Here is a 14,954-nt window from a genome sequence, read left to right as displayed (position 1 = left end):
CGACCCTCTTTTATGACGAGTTCGCGACAAAAAATCCCGTCATTAATCAACGGTTATTGACCTTTAGGTACGGAATTTTCCGTCGTTAATGGTACAATTTCTTGTAGTCAAATATTCGATTTCCCTTAATCGGAATAAAGAATATATAATTGTTTTGGTTTTTAATTAGTACGTTACATACGCCTTGCGGTGGACTCGTAGCCCACATACGTACATGATCGATTTTATTACTGATTCAAATTCGACCCGTTCAATTCAATTCAAATTAGACTTTATATCGATAGGTGGGAAAGGAAACTCTCAACTCTCTAAGTCAATGACATAGTCACATAGATAAAAACTAGTACAACTTCCTAATAGTTTGCTGTTGGTGGTTGACTACTCCAAATAGCATAGAGATGAGTTGCATGAAAACGTATAAGAGTCGATATGCTTTAAATCTTTGGTGCATATGCGTAATTGTGCTGACTAACCTAAGATATTTACCGGTTCAATATGGTCATGCTTCTTACCTATTAAAAAAATATTGGATTTTCCTAAATTAGAATAAAGAATGTTCATAATTGTTTTGGTTTTTAAATAGTGCGTTACATATATCTTGAAGTGGACTCGTAGCCCCATACATCATCGATCTTATTTTATTACTGATTCAAATTCGACCAATTCAAATTAGACTATATCGATGGTGGGAAAGGAAACTCTCAACTCTCAAGTCAATGACATAGTCACATAAGTTTTGTGTAATGACCAAAACTAGTACAACTTCCTAATAGTTTGCTGTTGGTAGTTGACTAATTAGTAACCACACATCAAACCTACATATGCTTATTTTATGATTAAAGAGGTATTCCGCCCTTTCCCTATCCAAACAGCTGCCTCAAAATCCTTTAAAAACAAAATTATTAGGTATTTTTTGAGACTGTCATACGCATAAGAGAGTTGATGTCTCTACAAGAAAACACGTTATTAGCGTCTGTTATAAAAAACGGTCGAATTCTAGTAGTTTTTTTTATTATTAGAGAACATAACTATATGATGATAAAGTATAACTGTTTGATGAAGAGTATAATTAATTGAACATAACTATTTGATCAATGATGTTTAATTATTCGGTAAGAAGTTCGTCTTATACATAACACTGCCGCATGGAAGTTTTTGTACAATTGTATATTGAATCAATCCCTTTCCTTACAACAAATAAGTCAACGAGGAAAGCTAGAATGATTCATCTTCGACTTAGTAAACGTTCAAATGACCTATTCACTATTAGAATAAGACTAAAACTTTATCAAATTAAACAAAAATGTATTTGGTAATTAACAAGGAAAAAAACATGAAAAATACTAGCAACAATAACCTCATCGTATTCCTTCTCATATCCCTCCATTTCCTTTGTTACATACCAAACACGAGCAACGCCGACCCCAACAACAACAACAACAACAACAACAACAACAAAACCTTCTCATGGACATCTCCAACATCTTCCGACTCCAACAAAAACTCGTCCGAATACCGCACATTAGTAGCGGTCGTAACAACATTCGTCGTATTTTTTCTCATTTGCCTTACCCTTGCTTTGTGCATTCTAATGTCAAGAAGAAATTCTCAACAACAACAACAACAACAACAACAACAACAACAATCAGTTGTTACTGATACGACGTACACCGATTCTGGTAGACCGAGTGTTACGGTAGTGGATGTCGTCGCTGGACTCGATCAGATCACGATTAACTCGTATCCAATGGTGGTTATCGGCGAGAGTAGGCGGCAGATTAAACCGGGTGATGATCGGAATTGTCCTATTTGTTTGACGGATTACTTTTCCGGCGATACCTTGAAGATGTTGCCGGGTTGTCTTCATCGATACCATGCTGATTGTATTGATCCGTGGTTGAGTAATAAAGCTACTTGCCCTATTTGTAGAACTTCACCTCCTCCGAATCCTTGAGTTTGGTCATCGATCATTATATGTACAAGTATATAAAAATTTTGTCGAGGTAAATTTGGTAATTAAGGTAGGTTAACTTTTTTTGAGAATTCTCAAACACGTACTCAGTCTATTGCGTTACGAGTATATAAACTAGCTAACTCTTGTGGAGTTTCATTACGTCCACCTAAACTATAAAAAATATCCTTATTTTTGTATGCTCTTGTAAATGGTCGATTGTACGTGTTTTTCTAAATTCTTAGTACACTTCACCTACATTTAAATCTAGCTATTGCATAGCATTTATATATTAATTTCACGCATGCTAATTCTTGAGCCACTACAAGAATTTGTGTCTTTAATGACAACCTAATTACGACGGGTCAAAAATCCCATCGCAAAAGCCTCGTTTTGCGACGAGGCTAACAACCAAACAAATACAGGAACAACCGTCGCAAAAGTTTTTTTACGACGAGTTAACGACGGAATTTTACATTAATGACACCCCCTTTTATGACGGGTTTGCGACAGGAAATTCCGTCATTAATCAATGATTATTAGCCTTAATTTGGCGACGAGATTTTTCGTATGCAGTGAGTTTTCTCACCATCATATATACAAGTATACATTTGTAAGAAATTTTTGTCTAGGTAAATTTGGTAATTAAGCTAGGTTAACTTTTTTGAGAATTCTCAAACATGTATTCATGTCAATTACGTTACACATATATAAATTAACTTGTGGAGCAAAAACGGAAACAAACTAAAAACTTAAGCTAAAACCTATGCCGAATAAGATGACGACGACGAGTCGAAGTAGCCAACAGATGAGCCGGGCGAACGCACTGGCGAGAGACCTTGCGGGCAGAGAACCAAGCTAAAGAAGAAATCAGATCCCTTAACTCCTGCAAAGCCCAAGAAACCGCAACAGGTCCTTCCTGAGAAGTCAACAGCAGATCAACCAGAACGGCCGAATCCTTGAACAGCAGAATGCACTACGACAGAAATTGCATTTAACAGCGCTTAATAATGCATTTAACAGCGCTTCTTGAAGCGCTGTTGATGGCTTCGCTATTAAAAGTAAAAGGTACCTTTAATAGCGCTTTTCAAAAGCGCTGTCATATGTAACATCTAGGATAATTCAAATGTTTCTTTCATAGCACATTATAAACGCTATTAAAGAAACGCTGTTGAAGATTTGGCGCCATCTTTCAAATTATTTTCTATAGCGGATGTTAAGAAGCGCTGTTAAAGTTTTGTTTAATTTTTTTTTTTAATTATTTATAATATCGCTGCCTACCTGAAAAGCATTTCATTTTTTTCCGCAAAATAAAACCATATATTGAAGAGTAGTGAATAGTTGAATATTAATTCCCAAACCTCAATGGAAAGAATTTTTACAAGTCATCCTAATAAAACAGATTACATAGGTCACAAATAAAATTCTAAACATTAAACTACGCAAAATACATTAATTAATAAAGTTGTATGTTTGTTGGTTCATTCAACGTAACCTAGCCATTATACATTTGTTGAACAACATGGCGCACCCACTCAACTCTTACTTCGTCAATCTGCTCCGTGTCATAACTTGGAAACTGACAATCTGAAAAGTACTGCGAAACAATAGGGGTATAAGATATTCATACATATATAGATGGGAAAAAACCCGTAAGAATTAGTATTACAATAAACAATAAGTGCCATATATGGAAAAAAAAATCTAAACTTCACATTATAGGAATAGATTATCACTTAACATAGGTTGGTTGTATTAGGTGAATTTGTATCAAACCTATCTCAAAGTGACCTATACAAGCCACACAATTGTTTAAAATGTTACACCCAATGCTCATCCAAGATATTGATTTTCCAGTTACAAACACTTGCATACTAAATATGGGATTGAAAAATTCCATAACCATTTCACTCTGCAATGTTTCTTCCTTGGCATTTCTAGCAGCCAGTCTGAAATCATTAACAACTACCAGCTTCTATGGCATTTCTAGCAGCCAGTCTGAAATCATTAACAACTAGCAGCTAGCAAAGGGAATATATGGTCAGCAGCAAGTCTCAGGTTGTCTTGGCTATTATTGTACGATTCTGCTGTACATTTTGGGGATTTAGGAGGATTTATGAAGCAGCTAGCAAAGGGAATATATGGTCAGATTATATGAGAAATCAGATTTAGTATGGCCAGATTACTAAATCAGATTACTATCTTGAGTACTCAGTCACAGTCTGCCTATGCTACTCTCTCATATCTTATGCATTCCTATAAATAACTTACAGGAACTAGTCTGATTTATGAAGCTCGATCAACAAACAGAGTTGCTGATTCAATGGCTAGACAGTTGCTGATCAACAAACACAGCAGCAGGACAAGAAGCAGGACAGTCAACAGCAGTAGAAGTATAAGCAGGACTGTCAACACCAGACTCCAAAAATTTCAGACCACTAAACTACTTCTATACTTAAATGATCTAGTTAAAGGATGAGATTTGTCAGAAAACGATGCAATTAAAGACTGCTTCTACTAAAAGCATGGACAATTATGTATATGACCTTTAGTATAACGCACCCATACACTCCAACAAATTAGTCCCCCACAGCAACTAGACTTTCCTTCCCCTGTTTCAAAATATAACGCACCCATACACTCCAACATATTAAGTTCAGCTAATCTTTGCAGTGTCCGGAAAATACACAGCAACACTAAGTTCAGATTTGCAAAACAAAAAGGTTCAGCAGAAATAAGACTTACTTCTTCAGGAATTTGAAGTCGCTTGTGTGAGATTATCTCCTTCATGAATCTCATCACATAATATCCACAATCTATGTAATCTTCTTGGCAAGGACACTACAAAATAAACCACAGGTCTGTAAATATTCCATACATTTTCAGCTCGAGCTAATAAAATAATATATAAAATGCTTACTTGTATTTTTATCCATTTTGTGTTCATCTTTAACTTTGTGGCAAGCTCCCTGCCACTTCGAAATTGGAGAAGTGCTCTAAAGGGAAACAAAAATTAAGACAAGACCATTAGTTAATTATCATATAAAAATTTAATTAAAGACAAGCAATGGTTGTTAATTAAACTCACTTACGTGTTAACGATTTCAAGTAAATCCCCAATGATGCCGTTTTCGTTTCCTATGAATTCAAGAGTACGTAAAGAATCCAAGTAATATACTGTGTTATTGTAAGGATCAATAACGCACAAAACCCAATGAAACCTACGAACCAAGATATCAAATTTTAAGTCATAGGAGAAAGATTCTCAATACGCAAACATTTAAATATAAGTGAGTGAAAGATATTATACTGAGCATTATATGGAGCAATGAAGATTTTTCCTTTAGCCGCCATTTCTTTTAGTGTGTCTACAATATATTGCGTCCGACTTCTTTTGCACTCTTTTACCTTCTTCGACTCCCCTTTTTTAAATTCGGTAAAGAGGGATATCCCCGATGGGCATAAAAACCCAAACAAAGCAGAGCATCCAGTCAAACAACATCGATCATATAACTTCCTATAAATTTTCAAGGAAAAATATGTATATTAAGGACTATTAGAAAGAAGATGTAACAATTCTCTAGATTTCAAAATTCAAACGGATAAGTTAATTTCAAGGAAATGAAACAAAAAGGAATATATACTTACGACATATATGTCAATATATGGGGCAGTTCAAGTTCTTTCTGTGCAAGGAGACGGAAGATTTCTTTCCTACCAAGAAAGATGTTCTTGCTTTGTGTTGTTACTCCAATGTGAATTGGCATTTTAATTTGTTCGTTACGTTCCATCTTCGAAACACAGATATGGAACATAAAAAGGCATTCTGGAAGGGTAGCCACATCTACATTTTCCTCACAACCGTCGTCTACCTTGTGAGATTCTCCTGTTGACGATGTTGGAGTTTTGATGGATTCTACTTGTTTGTCATTATCTTTTGAAGAAATTTCCGCCTATAAGTAACACAATCGTCGTTCATAAACAATGTTAAAAACCATAAATAATACACATGTAGAAATAATTTTTACCGCCGTATCTAGAACAATAAGTTCTATAGGCCAGAAAACAAGGGTCCCTATAGCTTCTCCGATGGTTACAGCTTCTCCTTCAAGCGGCACGGGCAAAGGAGTGTCCATCTCCGTAGAATAGCTGATACAAACTCGTGCATATCATGATGGTATTGGTAGTAGATGCATCACTGTGCCAGTTTTGAAGTTGTGAACATTCCCCGTAGCAACCACTCGATACCGAGGATTGGACAATGCTAATTTGCAAGGAGTTAAACCCTACAAGAGTCAACAAATGAGTTACAAATTCACAGCATCAACGTCAATGGAAATCGCATTAGTCATGTTTCTTTATCTAAATTAATTCAGAAATCACGAGAATGTGGCAGATTGTTTTTTCAAATCAGAATTATTTGGTTCAATCTATTTACCTCGGGAATAATACAAATATCTTGTTTTGTAGTTGCGTCCCCAATGTGATCTAGCTTCAAAACTTCGACATTCTCCTATAAATGAAACTTTGTCATGTTAGTTGTTCAAAGGAAAGCACTTAAACTGAATTAGAGAGCATAAGAACCAGCAAAAATAGAACGAGTCAGCTGATATTGCTGACTGCAGTACGCTGCTGCTGACTGCAGTATGCTGCTGCTCATCTGTTGAGAAACTTTTAATCTAATACCAGAAGTATATGAGAACTTATATATGAGAAACTTTTAATCTATATTGTTGTGTGTCCTGATCATAATGGAGTTTCCTTGTCCAATCAGATTTTTAAGGTATGCGTCAGTCAAAGAAATGGAACCAAAGTCTTATTAGGAAGCCAACTAAATCAGTCAAAGAAACGGAATTGACATAGGCACATGGTTCAATGAAAATATTTAATCTATTTACCTCAGGAGAACTAGCCTTAGGCGTGTCCCGAATGTGATCGAACATTAAGCCATCAAGATTCTCCTCCTCGACGTCCATTTCATCGTCCTCCTCCTCCTCGTCTTTCTCCTCCTCCTCCTCCTCCTCCTCGTCTTTCTCCTCCTCCTCCTCCTCCTCCTCGTCTTTCTCCTCCTCCTCCTCGTCTTCCTCCTCCTCCACCGAATGATTCTTTCTTCCCTTAGGCTTTCTGCTCTTCATATCCTTTATTTCCCGCTCCAAGATTTTAACCCGTGAGCACAATTTTGTCACTTGATCCATATACTCTTTTCTAGTTGTTATCGCTCCAAAATAATCTGTATTTGTCACTCCAACTCCAACCCCTCTCACACGACCACCATATCGTTTCTCCTCCAAGGCCTTAGACAATACATCTAGCCTACCCGTGTCTTCAATCTCTCCTTTTTCAGCTTGATGCATAAAATAATCCTACAGCATTCATAAGAAACAAAGTTACAAAGAAATTTATTACATTGATAAACATATTATTATATAACAAATCAGATATCACTCCATATCAAACTCATACTATGCGCTTAGCAACTTCTTTAGCCCCTTCCTGAATATTCCCTTTGTTGTCGGTCCTCATTAATTTCCACAGTTGAGCTCGACTAACCGATGATACATAAATGCGTTTCTTAGCCATCTCTTCGATCTACAAGAAATTAAAATTGTGACCTTTCTAGGATACATTTTATATCAATTTAAACATAGAAATACTCAAAATTCATTTACCACATCTTGCTCAAATCGAGCATATCCTCTACGAGCACGCTTTTGATGATATAAATGTCCCCCTGCAGACTTCTTTGCGGCTGCACTCTTCTCCTGATAAACAAAAATAGGTCAAGATCTGTTTAGCAGTGCTGAAATAAGGCTAAAGATCAGGTACTTATTATTATCAAATAATGCTACAGATCAAGTAATAAATGATACGTTCGGGAGAAGAATGGCTGTAGATGGTCATCGAACATTCAACACGGATACCTCTTTACTGCAAGAGCAGTGCAAAGTTCTTTGCGAGAGACTGAATAATTCAGTTGCATTTTTGGCATTGTCAGATGCACAAAGTACAACGAGAAGAGAATTGACAACCAAACAATGTGGCACTGATTGTAAGGTATTTTCCAGGTTAATTTTTTCCAGATTTAGCTCATTACTTTTGGTGTTTTTCTTCAACTTGACATTAGCCTACACCGTTTTTATTTCCAGACTTTTAATCTAACTTTCTGCCTGTACAGTTCTCTTGATTAATTAATTTTAATTCATTATTCTCTTGTAAAATGTACATTACTTAATTATAAGGAATACACAAAACAAGATGTAGAAGAAAAGCCACATCAGGGAGTTCTGAATTGATACTGAATTGGTTCCATTTGCTTTTTGTTTGCTGTGCTTTAGGTGTTCCTGTGACTCTCTGTGCAATCCTACACTACAACTATCACAATCTGCAGCAGCTTTTCCATTTTCTATCGAACAACATGCTTAATGATTATGCATTTGGTTTATTAACCTAGTAGTAATGAAACACTCATTCTTCTGTAAATCTTTTAACGAGTATAGAAAGAACATACCGCCCATTCTTTTGTAAGTCGACTTTGAACAAACTCTTTCCAATCATTTGGCTTGATAAAATTGTATTGCTTTGGTGGAGCTGTACGTATTTCCATTTGCGGTGTCCAAATCCAATTTCTTGTGAGATCGGATTTGAAGTTCGTCCAAGCAGCATTAGCTTTTTTCAACATCCATTTTTTCTTCTTGGGGTCAATGTTATATGTTATCTAAGAAGTAAAGAATAAAATTAATCAATGTCGATGTTCACCATCATATAAAGAATAGTTATTTAACAAAATGTACTAATGATATTATTACCGCAACATCTTCAAACAGAGAATCTAGCAAACGTTGAGGAACACTTTTCCATGTCTTAAGAGTAATTGGGACATTAGTGCGGATGCTAGTTCCCCAATAACTCATCATAGGTACACTATGTTTACCAATTGGTAAATCATTGATGTTCCAATTAATCTGAAATTTGAGCCCCTTATTCCTTGCTCGAACAACTTTACTCATTCTAGTGGCTCCACGACCTTTTTCTTCTTTTCCTTTCTTTGGGAGGGGAACAAATTCAGTGGTATGCTGCTGTGAAGAAGCCATTGATCTGAGAAAACAAGTGACACTTAATGTAAGTACAAAAAGGTCAGGTTATCAAAATAAATAAAAGTGTTGCAGCGTGCCGGAGTCCATAGGTTTTGAAGTTTGTGTTGTTTCCCACTGTTCTGATTTTCTAAACAAGAGGATAACAACAAGAATAATTGATCCCTTAACCCTAATTCCTCATAGAGTCACGATAAAAGGTATCGACTCATCAGAAACATCAATCTGTTTCAAGTTTCAGTATACCACTGCTAGCGAATGAAGAACAATAATCTCAATTCAGAACAAGGACTCAACTGACTAGCATCAACAAGTGCACGAATGTGTACAATTAAGAACTTATGTAGGTTTTTAAGTATGCAAGCACCCGTATTAGAGTAACGCAGGCAATATTTTGATAGAATCTGGCAGTAGTTCACTTAAGAAACAAATACCGGTGAAAAATCAGTACATCAGTATTGATTAGTAGCAAGATCAGTAGATCAGTATTTAATCAGCATTTAGAGCAGATCAGTTGATCAGTATGAAAAAGATGGGAAAAGCAACAGATTAGAACCAAATCAGTAGATACATATTTAGAGCATCAAAATACTATTGATAAGTAGCAAGATCAGTAGATCAATATTTAATTAGTAGTCAGAATGTGCAGGATCAGTAGCAAGATCAGCAGACCAGTAAAGTAGTTTGAGTTTTCATTTCTAACATAAGAAACCATCTCAATGTTTTCTTTTCTTCTGTTTACTTGTATTAGAAGGTTCAGAATCATCATCATCTATCCACATCCCCTCTGTGTGATCATTGCGCACATAGAACTCATCTTCGGGGGCTTGATCATCGGCTAGATCGTTGGGAGGGCCTGATGGACACATGAAAGAAGCATCCTCCATATCATCTATTTCATGAATCTGAAAGGGATGGCGTTTATTTGTTGATAAAACAAAAGACCATCTATTGTTAGCTGGATCAGTTGCATAAAAGACTTGTTTTGCTTGACTTGCCAATATGAACAGATCATCTTTACTACCCGTTCTGTTAAGGTCAATAAGTGTGAACCCATGTCTTTTCTCAAGTCTAACACCACTATTGTTATCAACCCATCTACAACAGAATATAGGAAGTCTAAAAGCACTGTAATCCAATTCCCATATATGATAAATTACCCCATAATAAGACATTTTTGCATATATTGGATTTTTGTCTTTTGTACTGGAGATATGCATAGCTTCTGCCACAATAGTCACACCACTATTTTGATTTGTTATCTCTTTGTCTCTATCCTTTGTGCAAAATGTATAACCATTAATTTGATAGCCAGAATATGATAATACATCCCTACGAGGACCTCGAGACAACCACTTCAATCTATCAGAAATGCTAGATGGTGACTTATCTAGTTCCTTTACAACTTGAACTTGTAACCATTCAATGAAGGTGGAATTATGCTTATCGGTGATCCATTTCTCATTCTTACCTCGATACTGGGCCCTCAAAATATCCATGTGTCTCTCCACATACGAATCAACCTCGGTACTATTGTGTAAAACATACAAGTGTGCCTGGTTCAACATGTCATGGGATATAGTTAACACTTTGCATCCCATAATCCCCTTCCCTTCTATCCCTCCCGAATATCTAGGCTTTGGAATCCCTACAGCTTCAAGCGAAGAAAGAAATTGACTACAATGTTCAATGGCTTCTTCTAGCACGTAGCGCTCAGCAATGCAACCTTCTGGTCGACTTCCATTCATAACATAATCCTTCAAAATCTTCATGTATCTCTCGACAGGGTACATGTATCTTAAATAAGCAGGCCCACACAGTTGGATTTCTCTAACCAAGTGGACAGTTAAATGGACCATTATGTCGAAAAAGGAAGGCGGAAAATACATCTCCAATTGGCATAAAGTAATAATAATGCCACTTTGCAAGCTAGTCAACTTCGACGGGTCAATCTCCTTGCTACATATCTCACTGAAGAAAATACAAAGTTTGGTGATTGCATCTCGAACATGATCTGGTAAAATGGAGCGAATAGCCACTGGTAATAGATGCTCCATGAGAATGTGATAGTCATGAGATTTCATACCTATCAACTTTAGGTCTTTCATTGAGACAAGATTTTCAATGTTAGAAGAATATCCCTCTGGAACCTTAATTCCATGTAAAGACTCACAAAGCACCTTTTTTTCTTTCCTACTAAGAGTGTAGCATGCCGGAGGGAGATAGGTACGACTTCCTTTCTTCTTTACAGGATGCAATTCTTTTCTAATTTTCAAGTGCGCTAAATCATTTCTCGCATTTTCCCCGTCTTTACTCTTGCCGGGCATATTAAGGAGTGTACCAACCAAACTTTCACAAATATTCTTCTCAATATGCATCACATCAAGAAAGTGCCTAACATACAAGTTCTTCCAGTATGGAAGACCAAAAAAAACTGACTCTTTCTTATAGCCCTTACTAGGGAGTTGGTTGCCATTTAGTTTTCCATGTTTCACATTCAACCCTTGCACTTTCTTAAATATCTGATCCCCAGACAAAGGAATAGGAAATTTACCTTCTTCGCACTTACCATTAAAAACCTTTTTCCACTTTCGGTAACGATGCTTCACAGGAAGCCCCTTTCGATTTGCCATGTACACAATCTTGTTAGAGTTAGGTATTCTAATCGAGGATGTGTTCTCATCACATATAGGGCAAGCGTTATAACCTTTGACACTATATCCTGAGAGATTACCATATGCCGGAAAGTCATTAATAGTGCCAAATAGCATGGCTTTTAAATTGAAATTTTCTTTACGGTGAGCATCAAACACCTCTACACCTGACTCCCACAACAACTTTAAATCTTCAACTAATGGTGCTAAATAAACATCAATATCATGGCCTGGTTGCTTTGGGCCCGAAATCAATGTAGATAACATCATATACTTCCGCTTCATACACAAAGCCGGAGGAAGATTATATATCATTAAAATTACCGGCCATGTGCTATGAGTGCTACGTTGATTATCATGAGGGTTCATGCCATCAGTTGCAAGGGCAAGTCGCAAATTTCTAGGTTCAGCTCCGAAATCAGGGAAGTCTTTGTCAATCTTGACCCATTGTGGAGAATCGGCAGGGTGTCTCAACATACCATCTTTCTCCCTTCCATCTGAATCCGCATGCCATGTCAAATTCTTTGCCTCTACTGGAACACTGAAAAGACGTCTGAATCTTGGTATTATTGGAAAGTACCACATGACTTTGGCAGGCACCTTATTTATCTTATATCTAGAAACACTACACTCGGGGCAACTCTCTAATGAGGCATATTCTTTTCGATACAAGATGCAATCATTTGGACAAGCGTGAATTCTCTCGTAACTCAAGCCAATTGAGGTTAGCATCTTTTTAGCATCATAAGTGCGAGAAGGAAGCAAGTTTCCCTCGGGAAGAATCTCATGGAATGCTTCCATGAACTCAGTAAAGCATTTATCGGTCACGCCATTACTCGCCTTAATGCTAAGCAGTTTTAGCACACCAGATAATCTACTAAATTTAGAACATCCAGAATACAATGGTTTCTTTGCATCACTAGACAAGTTACCCAACATCTCTGGACAATCTTGAATGCTTTCTTGTAAGGCATTAATCATTTCTTCTACCCCGTCATCTGAAGGAAATAATGCCCTTGGTCCAAGTATGCATTCTATGTTAAGTCTAATAAATGCGGTTCAGTATTAATTAACAAGTTAATAATTCAGTGAGATCAAGTGAGCTGAATGCCTAGCTAGAGGCCGCTTCAGTTCAAGTGGAATTAATGATATTAATCCACAGCTTACTCTTGACTGAACCCGTAGGGTCACACAAATAGTACGTAAACGGATCAAGTATTTAATGGCATTAAATACTCCATCTATGAATATTCGGAACCGACGGATCTTGGTTTCAGTGGGAGCTAAGATCGTCACAGGCAAGAAATGAATACTCCGGAAACGATGATATTGCCGGAAACGGAAATATGGATCGTATCGGAAATATGAATATTATCCAAGTCGTAGATGTTGCCGGAAACGGAAACATGGTACGTATCGGAAAATATTATTGGAAATGGAAATATTACCAGAATCGGAAATATTGCCGGAAACGGAAATATTGTCAGAATCGGAAATATTACCGGAATCGGAAAATAATTCCGGAAACGGAAATATTAAATATTTGTTCGAAACGGAAATTAATTCCGGAATCGGAAATATTAAATATTGTTCGTATCGGAAATAAATTCCGGAACTGGAAATTTAATCGGAAGCGTATCGTACGAATTAGCATCGGACGAGGCCTGCCGGACGAAGGCCCAGCACGAAGCCGGGGCCAATCGCCCAGCAAGCATGCGCGCCACAAGCCCAGCCAAGGCAGCGCCCAGGCCTACCGCAAGGCAGGCCCAGCGCGCGCCAAGGGCCACGGCTGCGTGGGCCGTGCTACGCGGGCTGCTGCTCGCACGCGCATGGGCAGCCCTTGTGGCTGCCGTGTGTGTGTGAGTTTGTGCTCATGCGTGATTCCTGAATCTACAAGAGTCAGTGTATGATTAAATTTCTATTCCTAATTGGATAAATTAATTAAATAGAATTCATGTAGAATTCTAATTCCAATTAATTCGTATCCTACTAGGATTACGATTCCTTTTCCATAACTCTATAAATAAAGGCCTAGGGGTCATAATTTATACACAAGTTTTAAGTATTCAAAACTAAGATTTTTAAGCAGAAAAATCAGCCAATATTCTTGCCTACCTAACCGAAAATATTAGAACCTTAAGGGCGATTCTAGTTGGTCAATCTTAAGGCGGATCCGGACGTGCTGTGGACTATCTACGGAGGGACGACACTTGGAGTCCTAAAGACTTGTTCTTGTTCGGTTCGGGCGCAGCTAGGGAAGGCACGCAACAAAGAGTATGCATCTAAACTATGCTAAATGATTATGTGTAAATAATATGTTTCCTGGCTTTATGGTTTTTCCGCATGATTTATGAACTGTCATATGAATCATAACCTAACAGTGGTATCACGAGCCCCTTATTATTTTCATAATCTAAATTGCATGAACATGGTTAAATATTACAAATTTGCAAGAATTAAAAGGGGTGATTAATTTTCGTAATTGTTAATTAATTGCAAATTGCGTTTATTTAATTATACGTACGCAGTTTTTCGGCAGTTTCTTCGTTACTCATCCAAATTGAGTGATTTTTGTGTCAATTCCGCATGTAAAAGGCATTCTAAAATTTTGAAAAAAATAGTTTTTTTCTGCCGAACCCAGAATTCTCAAATTCGAAGCCTAACTATGACTTTTCGAAGGTTTTAGTTTTTCGAATGCAAAATTTCGTAAATTTAAGATGTTAAATTAAATATTTGCGATTCTTGTTGATAAATCTTGAATTTTTGATTGACCTACTGCATATGTTTAACAAGTTTGAATGCCTAGTCTTGTTAATTATGCAATCTAATTTGTAATTATGATTAATTTGTTGAAAATTAGAATAATTTAGAATTAATTTGATTTTCATAATTAATTGTAATTTAATTAGAAACCTATGATTAAAAACCACCATAAAAATTGTAAATTTACGATAAATTTTTAAATTTTTATGACCTAGACTTGAATCCATAACAATCGGAAATCAATTGGATAATAAATTTTCGATTTTTCGCCCTAACATTATGAAATTAATATTATTTATTAATTTGTCATTAATTTTAAATATAAATTTTAAATTTTTATGCGATTCGTTCATAAAACTTGCACGCACGAAGCAATGGACGCTTCGTGTTACCCTTAAGGGGTGTTGTATAATGCGGGCATGCGACGACGAGCAAGGGAGCTCGTCGCCCGTGCGGCACGAATGCAATGAGCAAGGGCGTAGTGCACGAGCACAA

At 36.8% G+C, this 14,954-nt stretch overlaps 2 protein-coding genes and 1 long non-coding RNA gene across 3 annotated transcripts; 1 reads left to right on the top strand and 2 right to left on the bottom strand.

Annotated features, from left to right (window-relative positions):
* The first annotated feature begins 1,149 nt into the window (after window positions 1–1,149).
* On the top strand, window positions 1,150–2,201 carry LOC110783019 (putative RING-H2 finger protein ATL69). The gene has a single exon (XM_021987318.2). It carries the CDS (start codon window positions 1,304–1,306, stop codon window positions 1,952–1,954), a length of 651 nt encoding a protein of 216 aa, XP_021843010.1. The 5' UTR covers window positions 1,150–1,303; the 3' UTR covers window positions 1,955–2,201.
* Window positions 2,202–3,243: 1,042 nt separating this feature from the next.
* Window positions 3,244–4,903, bottom strand: LOC130469305 (uncharacterized). Its single transcript, XR_008929754.1, has 3 exons — window positions 4,872–4,903; window positions 4,697–4,792; window positions 3,244–3,548 (listed from the first exon to the last, which is right to left on the bottom strand). It is a non-coding gene; the product is annotated as an uncharacterized lncRNA (long non-coding RNA).
* A 4,855-nt stretch (window positions 4,904–9,758) lies between these two features.
* Window positions 9,759–12,677, bottom strand: LOC130468950 (uncharacterized). The gene has a single exon (XM_056837998.1). The coding sequence runs from the start codon at window positions 12,675–12,677 to the stop codon at window positions 9,759–9,761; it is 2,919 nt and encodes a 972-aa protein (XP_056693976.1).
* Window positions 12,678–14,954: the final 2,277 nt, after the last annotated feature.

This window comes from Spinacia oleracea, chromosome 3 (genome assembly GCF_020520425.1).
Source record: "Spinacia oleracea cultivar Varoflay chromosome 3, BTI_SOV_V1, whole genome shotgun sequence".
NCBI classification, from domain to species: Eukaryota; Viridiplantae; Streptophyta; class Magnoliopsida; order Caryophyllales; family Amaranthaceae; genus Spinacia; species Spinacia oleracea.
This window is presented reverse-complemented; position numbering and strand designations above follow the sequence as displayed.

Coding starts and splice junctions, on each gene's coding strand:
- LOC130468950 (XM_056837998.1), bottom strand. CDS start 12,677: ATGATTAATGCCTTACAAGAAAGCATTCAAGATTGTCCAGAGATGTTG.
- LOC110783019 (XM_021987318.2), top strand. CDS start 1,304: ATGTATTTGGTAATTAACAAGGAAAAAAACATGAAAAATACTAGCAAC.